Below are 17,385 nucleotides of genomic sequence, written 5' to 3' on the forward strand. Positions count from 1 at the left end.
TAGTGTAATTTAGCTGAGATTTACCAATCTCACAGGCTCCTCTAAACAAATGTAAATGTAGAAATAATTTACATTGCAGAGGAATTGTCAGTTGCGGAATAACTGCCCCAAAGCCCCTCCCACTTGTAACTCTGCTACAGAACACCTCCAATATGTCACAACACTCCAGTACCCAATTGTTAATAATTGGAACTCATTAGCCCAATAAAGATCTGCTGCAGGGACAGTTTAATAGTATAGATTTATTTCATTTTATTAATACCTGCCCCAGAAAGAAATACACTCCAGTGTAGCTCACAACAAGCAACACAATAAAAAATACAATCAAAATATTAACACAAATACCTTCATTGTAACACTTTTGTGTGTTTTATTGGAGCCCCAATAAAAATATATACTGTACTGTGAAACTTATTTCGATGTAAATTATTACAGGAATCATAAAATAATCATACAATAAAAAAGAAATGCTAAATATAAAAGTATGTCCTGCTGCCTGCCTTTTATTTAATGCAAAGCATTTTGAAATATTAGCTTATGTTTTGTACTGTACGTTACATCTAATTTTAAGTATATTTTAGATTATACTGCAAAGTGGTTTTTAACAGAGTAAAACGGGGCAACAGTAGTGGCAATATTGCTTTTGGACTAGTCAAAATATAATGGCTAATGTAAAATAAAGAACAAAAACGAACAGTACAACATACAACCTAGATGATCAGGGATTGAGACCCCCTTGCCATCAAATTTGCAAGAGACATAAATTCTAACAGCCTCATTTAAACTGTTTATTCCTTCCTCTAGAAATAATTATTCATATCCTAGAATATGATCACAATCTAGTTCTTCTGCTGATATGATGCAACATCATACAGAATTTAGTGCAAATTAGATTTTCTAAGCTATCACTCAAGTTAATTAATAGAAAGTCATCTCTCATTTACCATTAAATAAATCTCTAATTCATTAAAAACAATGTCTGGTCCCTTCTGTGACATCTGATAAACACGGCTACAGAACTGAACATGCAAGGACACTATTTTCCAGTTTCAAAAGGAATATCACATTTAATTAGCTTTTATTGCACACATACAAATATACGGCACACCTAGATCTGTCAAACTTTATAACATAGTTTTCTCAAGAAAAAACAACACATAGACACTAAGGAAACATTTAACATTTGTTAGTGTAACACAAAAGCAAAGCAGTGGATCCAGAATAAGTTCCCCTAACATCAATGGAACCTAAGGCATGACTAGCATCCCAGTGATTTTGATGGGAATTAAGTGTATCTAATGTAATCTAGAAGATGCATCCCACAGAGGAACTTTCCCCAGCCTGATAACCTCCAGACAGCATGGCTGAAAGTCAGGGCTGATAGGAATCATAGTCAAAACCACCTGGGTGGTACTAGGTTGGGAAAGGCAGTCACAGAATATTAATTTTAAAAATGTGTATCATGTTTTTAAATAACCATGTTGCACATTCCTTTTGAAATACTTGCTTTTGGCACAGAACAAATGTATCCTCTTCCACTCAATCCCTGGTAAAAAGAAAATAAATGAACCTTGCACACAATAATTATTCATATACACTACAATAGTGAGCACAGGGAAGTTCAGCTAAACTTTAGTAGGAATAAGACCTGTGAATTGAATATGTGGGTCGGAGGATACCTCATATAGTTAAACATGTAACTATTTGATCTTTTCCAATACTCCAACCCATCAATTTTACATTTGACCCATATAAATTATAGGATCAGTGGTAAACTTGTGTGTGTGTGTGTGTGTGCATAAACACATACCCAGATTTCACTCTCTAGTGGGTACAGAGATTTGCAATGGAAAAGCTGATCAAGATATAAACCAGAAACATATGTGCTGATGAAAACAAACAGCAAATGAAAAACTGCTGAGTCCCAAGGAAATATAGTATGAAAACCCCCAAAACTACACCAGCAGCCCATTCTGAGCTGTGGATGTAGACAATTCTGTATTTCATAAAAGGGGTAAAATAGAATCTGGCACTGTTCAACGTTTCTACAAAGTTGTGCCTAATGTTAGAGAACTTAAAGGCTGTTCTCCCAAAATGAGCCAGTTTATTCACTATCATGTACTTCTTACCCGTTTATTAAATCAAAGTGCTCTTGTAATATGCAATGTCTTCCTTTGAAAAGGCAAGCCCTGAACTAATGTCAACACCTAGATAGCTTATCTGGAATTAAAAGGAACTCTGCTCAAGGAGTTCAAGATGAAGATTATAACGGAATTGCCAGGTTTGGCACAGGTACTTTCAAACTTTGTAAAGGACATCACAGTGGATGGAAAATGTCAATGCTTAACCAGACAATGACTCAGATTGTGTCACAAAGAAGTTGAGCTACGTAGCACACAACGCCTCGGTATTTTACATCAAGTGATCAAGGTACATTTGATTCAACAACTACGATTCGCACAGCACAGAATTTTCAAGTGTAAAATCGTACCAAAATCTTGTTAGGTTGTCATTGACATCATAGGAGAGCAATGGTCTGGGAAAGTCATTGCATGCGTCTTGCGCTGCCAGGACATGTGGTGCAAGCGTGAAAGGTACATCACTGAGAAGTTCCAGCATAGAAGGCTGGCTTTCCACATTCTGATTTTTCTCTGTCCCCATCTCAGGCAACTTTGGTTGATTCTCTGAATTTGTCTAAGGAAACAGAAGAGAGAAAAAGAGAGAAAATGGATATTATGAATGCTGCACTTGTTCACAGTGGCCTTCTTGCGCAGCGTCGTTGTGAACTGGCTTGAATAAAATTGAAACAGTCAATTCATGCCATGATGTGGCCCCAAGCGAAGCCGAAGCAGTAATCGCAGGTGACAAATGAAGTGCCTCCTGTGAATTTTGTGCTTTGGGAAGACAGGGAACATTTGTGTGCGAGGATGGTAACACAGTGTCTACTTCGGCACTGCTGTTAAATGAACATCTCTCTTTAAAAACGCAGCTGCACAAAGCCATTACTTTAACCAGATAGTGATCTAAAGAGACAGGCGTTATTCTAGAGGTTCCAGTATTCATTTACATGACTCAATCCTGTATCAGCAACTCTTAAATCAGATTACAGGGGCCTTTCCACACAAGCAGCTTACTAGACTATAAATGTGTATGTTTGTTTCTCTTTGGTGTACATTGCCTACATGCAAGATTGTCCTTCGGTCACATGTAATACTGCGTTTCTCAAGAGCAAAAAACAATAACATTTTGCAGCTGGATAATCTGATGCTTTCCCCAGACAGTGCATTTATTGCTATTGTGATTAATAAGCAGGGGGAAAGTGGCCTGAAGGAGGAAAGGTCACAAGGCCTCTGTTGTTAGTAGTTTCCCCTGAACAATAAGAGCAACTGTGCATGCTGGATCAGAGCACCGGTCTACTTTCCCCTGTAAGAGAAAACATGCTGTCAGGCATGATGTCCTTGTTTAACGGCATAAGAAAGAATTAAAATCCCTAGAGTCTTGTTTTGTTTGCTAAAACTACACCCCAGGGAACAGCTGCTTGCAGCTTAATTGTTGCACAAATGTAGGACTTCAAATAATGACCCATATTAATATAGCATGTGAGGGAAAATATGTTTAAAGTTAACTGCACTCATTTGAAAAAAAGCTGGAGAAAGGAAGGTAACTTCATATGTTGTCCTGTCCCATTCATTCCTCTTCCTTACAAGTGGAATGAAATGGATTTGGAAGAAATGCCATACTGACAACAATAGAAGTTATTCTTTTATACAGCAGCGCTGCAAGCAGTAATGAATGATTTACAAAAATGCTGTTCTGAATCTTTAGCAGACAAAAGAGAGGTTAAGCTCTTGTTTTCAAATGGCTAAACACCCTAATTATGACAATTTGCAATGTATTGTTTCATTCCATCTCGCTTTTACAGGCACCCTGCTTCTCCTCTTTTGGTGTTGGGTTCCACACCTAGTTCATTTGACTAAAAAAGGATTAACATTTCAGTCTTGTGGGCAATGTATGCAAGAACCACAGCTAATATCTCTGAAAGCCATGGCGTTTGAGAAACCCAACTCTTTTATAAAAGCAGGAAATGAACTTACCAGAAAATTCTATGGTTACCAAGTTAAGGCACTGTGCTCCTACATCTCAGACAGAAGAAAATGCAAGCTAAACTTAAGTAGGGGGAAACATGTGCTTCTATGTGCATCTTCTCAATCCATTAGGTTTTCTGAGGGGCCTTGTTTGGTAGACCACCACTATCAGGCTGGCCATGTCTGTGAAAAGGGTAGCAGGGCCGAATCTTTTCCCCTTAATCACTCAGTAGCATCATGAAAGCAGCAAAGACTGTGTTTCATAAAGGCTATGGAGCAGTATTTAAATGTATCAATGTGCTGGGTTTTATGAATTTATAACCATTTTAATGTCATTTTACTGTGCTTAGTTGTATTTTGTAGTGAATGAGGCCCATCCTAGGACCATCCACTATGGAGAGACATAAATAAACACTCTACCCTACACATATGCAATCTAGCCTGAATATGATGTAAAATGCATTAACTATAAGATTCAGAAGCCTGAAATTGCCATGACCTACAATTGTATATACACCTCCACTACCAATTCTGCATTGTAAGGCATTCATTTTTTCCATATCTCAATTTCCTTCTGTTTTGCTTTCGAATTTGGTCCTTTTCTGACATCTTTTTAAATCATCCTATTAAAGGAAAAGTGCTTCTCTCCTTTTTAGTAACAAATCCCTCTTCATTCTCTCAACTGCATTGCTGCAATACGAGGAAATGGTAAGGCAACAGCAACAACCCAGTTGCGTGAACTTCTTTTCCTCCTTGCAAGAGTTTGCTTTATAAAACCATCAAGAAGCAAAGCTCATTGGAAAGTAGGAGAGGGGGGAGGGTCTCAAAACCCATTGACTTGCTTCCTTGGTTTTCAAACATCAGATGGCTCTAATTAACTGTTTCCGCTTCAGTCTGTGCAAACCTTGCACATTCTAGGAAGAAGCATATTGCTTTTCCCCATCTCTTAATAAGCACATGCACTGTCATGTGCAATCAAAAGTACATCACCAAATATATCTTCTTCCCATATTATGCTATGTTTTCCCTATGAGAGTAACCTGCAGAAACCATGCCATGAAATAAAACCGTAAAGCAGAAAAATGGCTCTTAAGAGATGGGCAATAAAAATTTCAGAAAGAGTTCTGTAGTTGAAAATTTAACAGCTTCAAATGATAAATAAACAACAAACAAACAAATAATAAAAGAGATATGGAGACTTTGTGAAGCTAATGCTACTTCTATTTGGTCTTTTAGTTTATCTCTCTTCAGATTACATCATTCTATTTAAATTTGAACAGTTATGAATGCTCAATCAAATATATTCTAAAAGAAATATTGTGTAGGAAGTTCCATATAAATAAAGGATTTTAGGTATACAATTCCATTAAAAATATATATTTAATGCATATTGCATGGTAAACGTGTGGATTCTTATGTAGGGCAAAGAAGCTGTGTTAACTGCCCCAACGAGATTTAAAACCATGGGTTGTATCCAATCACACTCCTCCAAAGATAGAAGGCTCTTTGAACTAGCAGATTTTTCTGTGAATAGAAAGGGGGGTGATTTCCACAAGTTCTCCTTCTTTCCTGAAGCCCACACCACCCCAGCTGTCAGGAGCAGACTGTGGGGTGATGGAAGGAAGAGGGGACTACAGAAGGAAGAGGGGAACAAGCAAAAATCATTTCCCCTCTTTCCCCTCAGGGAAGTCTCTGCCAGATCAGGGAGCCTTCTGTGAATAAAGGGACACAACTGGATGCATGTATCATTCATTTAGAAACTAGCACACTGTTTCATGTATTTAACTCTCAAAGAAGTTAACAAGTCTGAAAAAGTTATGTGGATAACCTTAGGGGACTTCATGCTGGCATTGGGATGGGCCAAAGGCAAAAATGAGTGGAGCAATTAATGTCATTACACACACACACACCTCTCTGTGCCATCCAGGTAAGCAAAAAGCATTATGACAGCTCAAGCACACATGCCAGCCAGGCAAAACTATTCAAAGAGGGTTGCCGAGCAGGAAAAGTTTGGGAGTGGCCTAGGAAAAGTCCCAAGGGCCTGATATGAGTGTCCTGGAAGCCACATTTTGCTCCCAGCCTGAGGTTCCCCATCCCCGTCCTAGAGATATCCAGGAAGCTTGAACCTTTCTGGACAGTTCTGCACCCATTGCAGCTGTCTGAAAGCCACTGCTATCTTTCTAGAAAAAGAAGTTCCAGAACGCACCATGGACGCCTCCCTTGTTCTCTTATAATGGCAATGGCGCCCACCTGGGAGGTGCTGGAACTCAGTTCCGGTGAGTTCCAGTTGAAAAAAGAAGCCCTGCTGCAAACCCTACTCCTCCAAATATGTCATAAAGATCCAGGTAAACTGCAATCTACAATGAACTCTACCAATGTTTAAAGAAGAAACAAGAACAACAAAGCACTTAAGCAGGCTTCCAAATCCTGGCCAATTAAGTTTGCCACGGGGGTACTGAATTACACACATTAAAAAAAACCACAATGGACAAAATGTGTTATAACTGGATAGTTTAAAACCAGATTTCTTTTTAAACAAAGTGTGGCACCTACACATCAGTACTAGGCTGACTAAAAAGGTATTGTTTTGTATATAAGATCTTATCAAGTTAGGTTAACCTTTACTTCTCAACCATAGCAATTAACTAAGCTTTTCCATGCCTAGCTTCGGACAAACAACATTGGTGACAAGAGCAAGGGCGGTATCTGTCAATCCCAAGATGTTATGCCAACTCTAACAGTACTAAGTATGGAAGCATGGGACAGCACCTTATCAATCCTGTTAACTTGCCAAGCTGGTTTCAACACGCGTATCACAACAAAACAGTGCTGCGCAAAGTGAAGGTTATAAAAATGGCTTAAGCTTCCATGCTTGTCTCTTTCCAGCACATACAGTAATTTACAGCAGTGTGTTTGGAGGAGTTGTTATTCTACTTTAGACATGCTGATTCTGCATAACATTCACCTTTACTCAGCTTGTCCCATTGCGAAGTGTGGGGCGTTCAAAACTTATTCTTCAACAGTTGGCTACACAAAATGCTGTCAGGTATACCATCATCACAATTTCCAAGTAAAGTGGACTGTCAATTCAAATAATTTTGAAGAGCGTCTTTAACATTTTACATTAGAAATTCAGGGACCATATATAGGCTGCAATGACAGCTGATGGTAAACATTTATTTACAAAAACAGGTGCTTTTCTTGTTCAGCAATGTTCACCCATTATCTAAATGCTGTATGTTCACAATTCAAAGAGATGTTCACAATTCAAAGAGATGTTCACAATTCAAAGAGATGAGTAATAGTACAATATCCTACAATGGAAAGCTTGAGCTTGCAGACAGAACTTCAGTGGCAAATGTTAATAACACAGGACACATCAGCTAGCCAAGACTCCATTATTTCTGAGTTTTAACAAATTATATTTAGAAAGGGCAGTCAGCAGAACAAAGCAGCTACAGCAGAGGGTTTAGATCATGGGTGGGCAAACTAAGGCCCAGAGGCCGGATCTGGCCCAATCGCCTTCTAAATCTGGCCCACGGATGGTCTGGGAATCAGCGTGTTTTTACATGAGGAGAATGTGTGCTTTTATTTAAAACGCATCTCTGGGTTATTTGTGGGGCATAGGAATTCATTCATTCCCCCTCCCCAAATATATAGTCCAGCCCCCCACAAGGTCTGAGGAACAGTGGAGCAGCCCCCTGCTGAAAAAGTTTGCTGGCCCCTGGTTTAGATGGAAAACCCAGGTTCAAATCCTTTCCAGTCAATGAAGCCCACTGGAACAGGGCTGGTGCGGTGGGTGACTGTACTCTGAACTAGACTGCCGTGAATGTTCCCCAAACTCATGATTCCTGCAATCAGTTTCAAGAGCTGAAGGCAGACCTTGATCAGCAGCTAGGAAATATAACTTTGCTGACAAAGCCAGGGCATAAGGAGTATCTCTCCCTAGCCAATCTGGAAGTCTCATAATGTCAGCCAATCATGGGGGGAAATAATGCACTGTGCCATAACACACACAATCCTGGCCCTAGCCTCAATAGTCCTTAGTATAAATCTCTGTTCATCTAACATCCCCTGGTCTGGTTCACATGTCACAATAAGCGGCATGATGGCTTACAATGAGCAAGCATGTTGGTACCTTCCTTGTTTCCTGAGAGTAAATGAACCAGAGCACTGATTTAGTATCACATGCAAATCAATGCTTATGGTTTCTTTCTATCCAAGCAAACCAGGAGAGGAAGCCAAATCAGCACGCTCTGGCACGCTTTGCTCAATCATGGTAAGCCATAGTTCAGCTTACCATTATGCACAAACCAAGTCACACACATGTCTTCAGCTGAAATCACAGAGATTTCAGAGCTTGCTAGAATGACCTTGCTCCCCCCCCCCACATGCAGTGAATGTATGAGGTTAATGTGAAAAAGGTTAGCAGCATGCATGGATCTACTTGGGTTAAGTACAGCATCTTGTTTCCACAGCAGCCAACCAGATTGTCCTTGGAAGCCTACAATAGCCTCATCCTATTGTCAAACCCAGAAGTAGCCACCGACAGCCTGAATCACTTGCAGTCATTGATAGGCTTGTCCTACTTCTGGGTGGATAAAGATGACCACTTTACCATATATTCTACCACACACCTGCCCCTAACTGACTGACTAACAAGGAGGAGCAATTTTTATAGCTGTTCCTTTTTGAAAGAAGAGAAGGAACAGTTAAAAATAAAATGAGGATGTCCTTGAGAAGATTTAATTTGAATTGAGATGAATCATGAGAATGGCTGTTCTTTTGGGAATTATGAAGTACAGTCAGCATCCTGTGGGGATGTACAAGGTGTTCCTATAGAGTATAGAGGGTCATCAGTGCCAGGCTGAGGGAGAAATTCTGCACTGGTCTGTAGTAGTTTTCCTTTATTTTTCTCAAATCAGACACAAAGGCTGCAAATCCTAAATTGCCTGAGAAATTTCGGGCTAAATACATGAGTATTCTTCAGAACAACTCATTAAACAGCTGAAGTGAGAAGCCACTACTATGAAAAGGTACTGGTTTTTGGCTGTTCCTCATTTTCAGATTTTGCACAAATGTCTTAACAGGGTTTGTAAAATGAAGCTTATAGGAACATGACGCTAAAGAACATACTTGGGGGTGGTCATGAAACCTCTCAAAGTTATCTCAAGACAAAAGTATATATAAGAACTCATCTACATCTATTGTACAACTCTGAATTGCCCTTCTAATCTCTTTTAAAGAGTTCTGGTAGAGACTTCCTGCATTTTTATATAAACAGGATCTTCTTCAGTAGCAATTTCTCTGAATTGTAGCAAAGAACAGCTCATTCAGCTTTGGCATGACTTCTGCTCCCAAACTATCACTGCTCAGTTCTATTTAGGAACTGGAAAAATCAAACTGAAGCTATCATCCTGTTACCAAATAATTGCAAGGTGTGTTGCAAAAATGGAAAGACATTGTGATGATAGAAATACAAAGTGCTGGAGGAAGAGTGCATGCTCAATAATTCCTTTGCATCAGCTTAATTATTACGAGAAAGGGCAAAAGAGCAAGCATCAGGGATTGATTATAAATGATAGCAACTTTTTCTGCACTCTCTGGATCTTTTAACATTGCTGTACTACAGCTGTTGCCAAGATTCCTTTCAGCTCTGCTCGACCTCATGAGCCAATCATCCAGTTCAAAGATGCAGAAGGCTTTCCATTCTCCTCTGTCTGCCTTGACCAGCCTGAAGTGCATCTTTCTGAAGAGCTTAGTATGCAGGACATATACATGTGTGTATGTAATTCTTCTGTGCTGTGCCACAACACAGACACACCAAAGTCTGGTACTGATCACAGAATCCAACATCTTGAGAATCTCAGCTTTCAATATTTTAAAAGCAAATTTGCAGGACTTACAACTGTGAAGTTAGCCTTCAAAGTGCATGGGCAATCGTTGAAACCCCAGAGGGAGTTCAGCAGGATTTCTAATGGGCTGAGCTCTTTCTACAAATAGAAGATAATGCAAAATTTGCACACAGGCAAATTTGCTAAAGTTGCATGATTTATGTAACTTTCTTTCTGCCTTAGCACACATTTTGTTGGTGGGAGAGTGTTAAAAAAATATCTGCATGTTTCCAGTCCCAACCCACTGCCTCTTCAGAAACAAGCTGACCTCAAACCTTTGGCTCTTTGTGTCAAACCGAGTATGCAAGTGTACTCTGAGATGCACACACTACAAGTTGAGCCACACCTTCTGGTTTCCCCAAATAGCTTTGGACCAAAGCCAGCTCCCAAGCAGAGGAGATGTGAAGCTTGTGTCTTTCATATGAACTATAAAGCACAAACAAGGGTCAATAAAAGACAGCATTTGCCCACTTGCCTATAATGATCACTGGTTCCTTTTGAACAGTAAACCTGAAACTACAAGACTAAAGCCAAGTGTCTGTTTTGAAGATCAAATAGCAAGACAATAAACTGACCACTTGTTAATTTCTTTGCTGGTATAGTACTGGGTAACATATTTGATGACCCAGCTAATGCTAGAATTGTCTCTCACACTGGGGGAAAAGGAAGACAATACTCCCATTCAAAGAGATGCTTTCCTGCACAAGTTATATATTTTGAAGATTACCGGCGTAATGTGGTTGCTGTTAGATTGCAGTTTTCTAGCTGCTGAAGTTTATCCAGGCCCATCTAAATGAAAAAGAAAGCAAGTATGATGTTGACTTTTGGAAAGCAGGGATTAAGTAGACCCTGGAAGATTTATTTTGACCACTAGAAGTATAAGTCACCCAATAAAGCAGGAGAAGAGTACAGTGAAGAATCAGGGCAATGAAAAATAAGGTTGGAGGGCAAATATGTGAATTTGTGATCAGCTTCACAAAACAGTATTTGGATGCTTTTTTATAAATAACTGACAGGAAGCACCAATACATTTGGCATCTGTTGAAGAAAAGCACATCTGGCCATCAGTGCAAAATGCAATGTCAAAGAAGCAAGCATAAGTTACTTTTACAAGGTGACAGTAGACAAATACAAACCACAGCAGTTATTTCTACAACTACCTTCTTTGTTTCTTGCACCAGTCTATTCCCCAGGGCACTCAAACACAGATGTTTGATAAGCTTTACAAATCCTAATTCATGATCATGCCATCTGTCAGAATCAGATGAGGTTTTATTTATTGTTACAGGTATTGCATACTATACTGTTGGTTGCTGCGAAACAAAACAAAGCAACAACGATTCTCTTAATTTTCTTAATGAGTCAAAGAGAGAATTAAAGGGGGATAGGTGAAATGATAGCTGTGGACTCTGGCACTGCAACTCAGTATTCATTCTTAAGGGCAGAACTCTGTATTTTGAAAATAAGATTGCAGCAACCAAAAGACATTTAGACAAGGACTATGATAGCAAAGAACAAAAGGAGGAAATGGCAAGACTATGAGGACTGCACATAGGTGAGCAGTAAATGAAGCAGGAGGGGGTGGGGAGTCAAGAGTATCAGCCAGAGATTCAAGGCCAAACAATTCAGTCAAGTAGCGTTTGGAAAATCATCAACATAAATTATTGTTAATGAAAATTCCTATGGTAGTTTTCCATGCACAAAGTCATTGACAATCTTTACAGCAATTATGTTAAACAAAGTTAAACTATAATCCAGCAAGTTGACCAAGGCAACCCAGCAAACCTGATGACTGACTGGGGCTTGGAACTTGAGTCTCCCAGTCCTAAAAACCACTTTGGCATGCAACCATCCTAATGCAGTACATTTGTCAACCTACAATAACCATATTAGTGATCATAAAGAGTTGACAGTCTCATGATTTAAGAGCAAAGATCAGCATTAGGAGAACAGATGGATTTCTCAGTCCTCTCCCATCATCTTCAAAGGTTAATTTCAAAAGAGACTAATGTTAAAAGGAAATAAACTATGTATATTGCCTCTGCAGACAGGAATGTTTTCCTTTTTTAACCTGAGCCTTTTTTGCAATATAATTTAATTAAAATTATTTTTTTGTTAAGCAAGGAGAATGGATCCAAATGACAAAGGCCATCATCTCTAATAAGCCATACGACTCTGACAGTGAGCTAATTGTAGAATTGTATAGTTTCTTGTTTAACCTTCTTGCCACTCTCCTCTAGGAAGTCTTAGTTCTGGTTCAGCAAACTGCTTTCAGCAGCACATTACTGAAAAGTCAACTTTGCTCCATTACTGGAAATTACAACTCAGAAGACCTTGCCCACTGTCACCCCTTTTAGATGAGCAATACCAGCACCATGGATGCCCCTAAACCCAGGAAAATTACTGTGACCAAGGTTTCACTGCTCATAAATGTCAGCACTGCCTAAAAGCAGTAGAACAGAGTTGAAGTCCAAGGCGGAATTTGAAGCACTTATGTTCAAGGAAGGCATATACAAAAAGAGAACATTTCTTGGGGATACACGATATATTTAATACAATTGTGATTACATAAGATAGGTTCCTTCATATGAAGCAAACCTTCATATATTTATTATTGGGGGAAAAGTTGGAAGTGTTTGCTGCATATCCTTGTGCAATGTTTTCCAAAGAACTTTTTGACATGCAAATACATGAAATATGACTCACTAGTAGCTATGCCCTTCTTGTTTATTCATAACCACACAAGCATTTCTGTCTCCATTTCAATGCATAGCTTAGAACACAAACATCTATCAACTTTACAGTTTGTTCTTTGTAATGCACAGGCATGGAAATAAAGGTTTAAACATCAGTCAATGTCTGCAAACTTCCTAGGAAAAGTGATCTATTTGTTTCATTTTATTCAGCCTGTTTAGAAGCTTGCCTATACACAGCAACCAGAGATGTGAAGACTTAGAAAACATAAAAATGGGGGAGAGCTGTAAAAAAAATTGTTTCCCCCTCCATGACATTACATGTCTAACAGCAACCCATAAAATGATAGAAATAAACAATAAAAGTGGTATCAATAAATGTTTTAAGTTGACAAAAACAGAGAGTTTGATCTTAAATATTTCTATGTGAACACCAATTACATCTTCCTAGGATTTCTGTGAGGCAATGCATGTTAAAATTACTGCTTCGTGGCACCATTTTGCATTTTTCTCCTTGCAAATTTTCCTCACATTTTTTTCTGTCCTTGTAAGGCAGGTGTGGGGAATCTTCGGTCCTCCAGTTATTGGTGAGCTACAACTCCCATCATCCCTGGCCATTGGTCATGTTTGCTGGGGCTCATGGAAGCTGTAGTTGAAAAACACGCTGCAGAGCCAAAGCATGAAAGCAGTCAATTACTTGCGCCTGGAATCCTACCATTCTGCCTCTACTATAAGGCTTGAAGCATCTTCAAAACAAGCCACACAGACAATCAGGATTCTTAGGATAAGAAAAATGCTACCCAAAGCAGTTTTGGTATATACATAGTGTGATTGCACAATAAAGAGTACACACAGTCTTCAGACATAGCCTTATTCTTTTGGTCCCTTGAGAACAAATTCAGGGATCTATCATATTCAAACATGAAAAAGTGATGTGCATGACCAGTCCCAGTATTATATTTTTCACCGATTCACTTCCCTGCAAATAATCTCAAAAGCACTAGCAAAGAGGGCAAATGATATACCAAAAGCTGTTTTCAGAAAGGACTGCAGTGATCAACTAGACTTCCCTCATTCATTGCTGCATTTCATATTTCAATATTTTCCCCTAAGCTCCCCAAATAAAAAATAAATTGGTAGCAGGTAACAAGGTGGCGACAGCTGTCACTCCTTGTGCCATTTAAATAGGTACAGTGGGGGGGGGGGGGGAAACAGCGGCAAGAGTATGGGTAGCAGCAGTCTTGTGATGGGATTCACAGACAGATCAGCTTTTTTGCCTGTAGTTCCTGCTATCCCCAATCACCTATAACTCACTTGAGGCGTTTGTCTTCCTCACTTTTACTATGCTTGAAAACATATTTTATACAAAGAATCCTTCTTCCATGCTTCTAATGCCAATGAGGTTCCTGAATTCTTCTCATCAGCAATGAAATATTTGATCCTTCTAATTTTCCTAGTTTGTTGAATTTGTCCGAGTACACAGTATTGTGTTAGCATTGGCATTTCCCAAAATAACTTTCAGAAATGAACAGCTTTTCTGTCTCCATCTTAATTTGAAAACTATTTCACAGTTTTTTCTCTTGTTTTCTTTTCTTACTACCTAATGGTACTTTACTGAAAATTGAGGCCATTATCTTTTGTCTACTATTTTCAGTATCATTCTTTTCTTAGAAACATGATGTCAAACATTTCTTTATCACTTTCTCCCTAGGTACCTATTCTGTCCATGTTCCCTAATTCCTCCCTACCGTGCAAACTAGGTCTAAAATAAGGACTCTTTATTACTCGGCGAACCTTATGTAAGCAATTAATCTTTTGTAAAAACTTTCTGAAGTGTGATGGACAACACAGTTTGCCATATTTTTGGAACACTTCCTTAGGGTACATCTTATGTAGGTAATTATTTATTTTGTTTTTTATTTATTTTTCAGAGGGAACTGCAACAAAATGTTGCAGTGTACATCACTCCCTGCTTGGAATTCCAGATTCCCTTTAAATCCCCTCCCCCAAGGTTTCCCTGGCAACAGTCATTAGGCATTTCATGCCCACTGGGCATGCTCAGTTCTTTCTAACTGATGAGTTTTTTTGCTCCATTTGGGTTTCCCACTTCATTTTTGAGGGGGGCGGGTTGGATGGGGGGTTGTATAAACTCATGTCCAATTAAATTCTCCATGGGTGTCCATGGGCAGCTCTTTCTTTCTTCCATCTCTGGGGACATTTGCAAATAGTTTCTCAGGGTGAAACAGGAAGTGACCTAGCCAAACAATGAGATGGTCCTTTCTACAAAACACACACACAAATGGTCTGAAAGCACAGGAGCCCATCACCTTGCTGATTTTAATTAATTTTTATAATGAAATGTTTTTAGAATGTTGCACTATTTTATTGTTGTTAGCCGCCCTGAGCCCGGCTTTGGCTGGGGAAGGTGGGATATAAATAAAGATTATTATTATTATTATTATTATTGAAGCTATGCAGGTCTAGGTCTGACCAGTACTCTTCCATCTCTCTCACTAGCCTTTCTATTTTCCCTGTCCGCCTCCCGTGTAAGATTCTGGCCCCTGGTAAATGCAGCAGCAGCCTGTGCCACCAAATTATTATGGGGCTGTTTCCACCTCTCCCAGCCATAGGTAATTTCTGCTATAAAATTCTGATATCTCTCAGAAGTATCTATAATGAGGTTTTGGTTACAAAAGCATGGGAAGATTTGAATCAGTATTAGTATATAGATGACTTGTTTGTTTATTTAAACCATTCATCTCCCATCCATGAGTGTTTCTACTCTGGGGATAGCTTACATTATTAAATCAACAAAGTAAGAAATTTAAAGACACAGAGTTGTATCCAATGAAGTCATTCTATTATGAAAGTTGTTTTAGTTTTAAGTTGCTTTAACAATGGGTTGCCTCCAACCCGAAACAATTAAAATGGTAAATATAAACATAGAACACATTTCAGGATATATTAAACACATATCATTTTTTAAAAAAACTTAAAAGACATCAGAGCAGGTGTCAGAAAAGCCTATCTGGAGATAGTTTTGGAAGCAAAGTAGGTTCTGTTGTTGTTTAGTCGTTTAGTCGTGACCCCATGGACCAGAGCATGCCAGGCACTCCTGTCTTCCACTGCCTCCCGCAGTTTGGTCAAATTCATGCTGGTAGCTTCGAGAACACTGTCCAACCATCTCGTCCTCTGTCATCCCCTTCTCCTTGTGCCCTCCATCTTTCCCAACATCAGGGTCTTTTCCAGGGAGTCTTCTCTTCTCATGAGGTGGCCAAAGTATTGGAGCCTCAGCTTCACAATCTGTCCTTCCAGTGAGCACTCAGGGTTGATTTCCTTAAGAATGGATAGGTTTGTTCTTCTTGCAGTCCATGGGACTCTCAAGAGACTCCTCCAGCACCATAATTCAAAAGCATCAATTCTTCGGCGATCAGCCTTCTTTATGGTCCAGCTCTCACTTCCATACATCACTACTGGGAAAACCACAGTTTTTACTATATGGACCTTTGTTGGCAAGGTGATGTCTCTACTTTTTAAGATGCTGTCTAGGTTTGTCATTGCTTTTCTCCCAAGAAGCAGGCGTCTTTTAATTTCGTGGCTGCTGTCACCATCTGCAGTGATCATGGAGACCAAGAAAGTAAAATCTCTCACTGCCTCCATTTCTTCCCCTTCTATTTTGTCTTCGTTTTTTGATGTTGAGCTTCAGACCATATTTTGCGCTCTCCTCTTTCACCCTCAATAAAAGGTTCTTTAATTCCTCCTCACTTTCTGCCATCAAGGTTCTATGTGTGACCAAAACCTGCTACCTAGAGACAAATTTCACTATACCATAAGCCTTAGCCGCTACAGTAGTGTTTCATCTGTGCTATAAATGTATTTATAAATGTATGTCACCTGAATCTTTATATTCTAATATTTTTCATTGACTATGTCATTATACTTAGCCAAAAGAGACAATATAGTGGACACAATACAAATAAAGACATATATTATGTTTACAGATATGAACAGGAATTAAAGGATATACAGTCATACCTCTTGTTACGTTTGCTTCAGGTTAAATCTTTTCAGGTTGCATCCCGCGGCGACCTGGAAGTACCGGAAGGGGTTACTTCCGGGTTTCGCCGCTCGTGCATGTGCAGACGCTCAAAATGACGTCACGTGCATGCGCAGTAGCGGCGAATCGCGACCCGCAGGTTGCATTCTGCTCATGTTGCGAATGGGGCTCCAGAACGGATCCCGTTTGCCACCAGAGGTACAACTTAGTCATATTCAGAGCAGACCCACTGAGAAGAAAAAACAGCCACACCAATGATTTAAGGAACTTAAATCTATGGATTTCAATGTGTTTATTATGAATGGAACTAACACTGGATACCATCCAATATGTGCAACCACAATTTTCTTTCATATTTTTACTACAGCAATTAATAATGAAGAAACAAGCCATTTTCAAAGTCACTAGCAGCTTGCCTCTTTGGCAGCGAGTGCTACTGCAATGAACTAAAAAGTAAAGTGTTTGCAACAGACACAGTTCCTTTTTCTGAACTCATTAGTTATATTAATTAGCACTACAAATCTGAATAACATAACTTTTTACTGAACCAGGTCTATTATAGGGATATATTGATTACAAGCAATGGACATCATATGTCCATAAAAGTAGATTAGCAACAGTTAGGAAGCAAAGAAAGAACCACCTCTAAATAATCC

The 17,385-nt window shown here is 39.2% G+C and overlaps 1 protein-coding gene across 2 annotated transcripts in view; it reads right to left on the bottom strand.

The window, feature by feature from the left end:
• Positions 1-222: 222 nt before the first annotated feature.
• Positions 223-17,385, bottom strand: part of UMAD1 (UBAP1-MVB12-associated (UMA) domain containing 1) — a 40,652-nt gene continuing 23,489 nt past the window's right edge. The window contains exons 3-4 of one of the 2 annotated variants that reach the window (XR_014161925.1): positions 1,597-2,694; positions 223-1,122 (exon numbers count right to left, since the gene is read on the bottom strand). Coding sequence is in view for 1 of the 2 variants with exons in the window: in XM_081882878.1 (XP_081739004.1) it covers positions 2,449-2,694 (246 nt within the window). In the remaining variant the exon portion in view is untranslated. Of the gene's footprint in view, positions 2,695-17,385 lie in introns of both variants that reach the window. The other variant, XM_081882878.1, reaches the window with a different exon arrangement.

The sequence above is a fragment of the Podarcis melisellensis genome (assembly GCF_964234715.1).
Source record: "Podarcis melisellensis genome assembly, chromosome: 12".
Taxonomy (NCBI): domain Eukaryota; kingdom Metazoa; phylum Chordata; class Lepidosauria; order Squamata; family Lacertidae; genus Podarcis; species Podarcis melisellensis.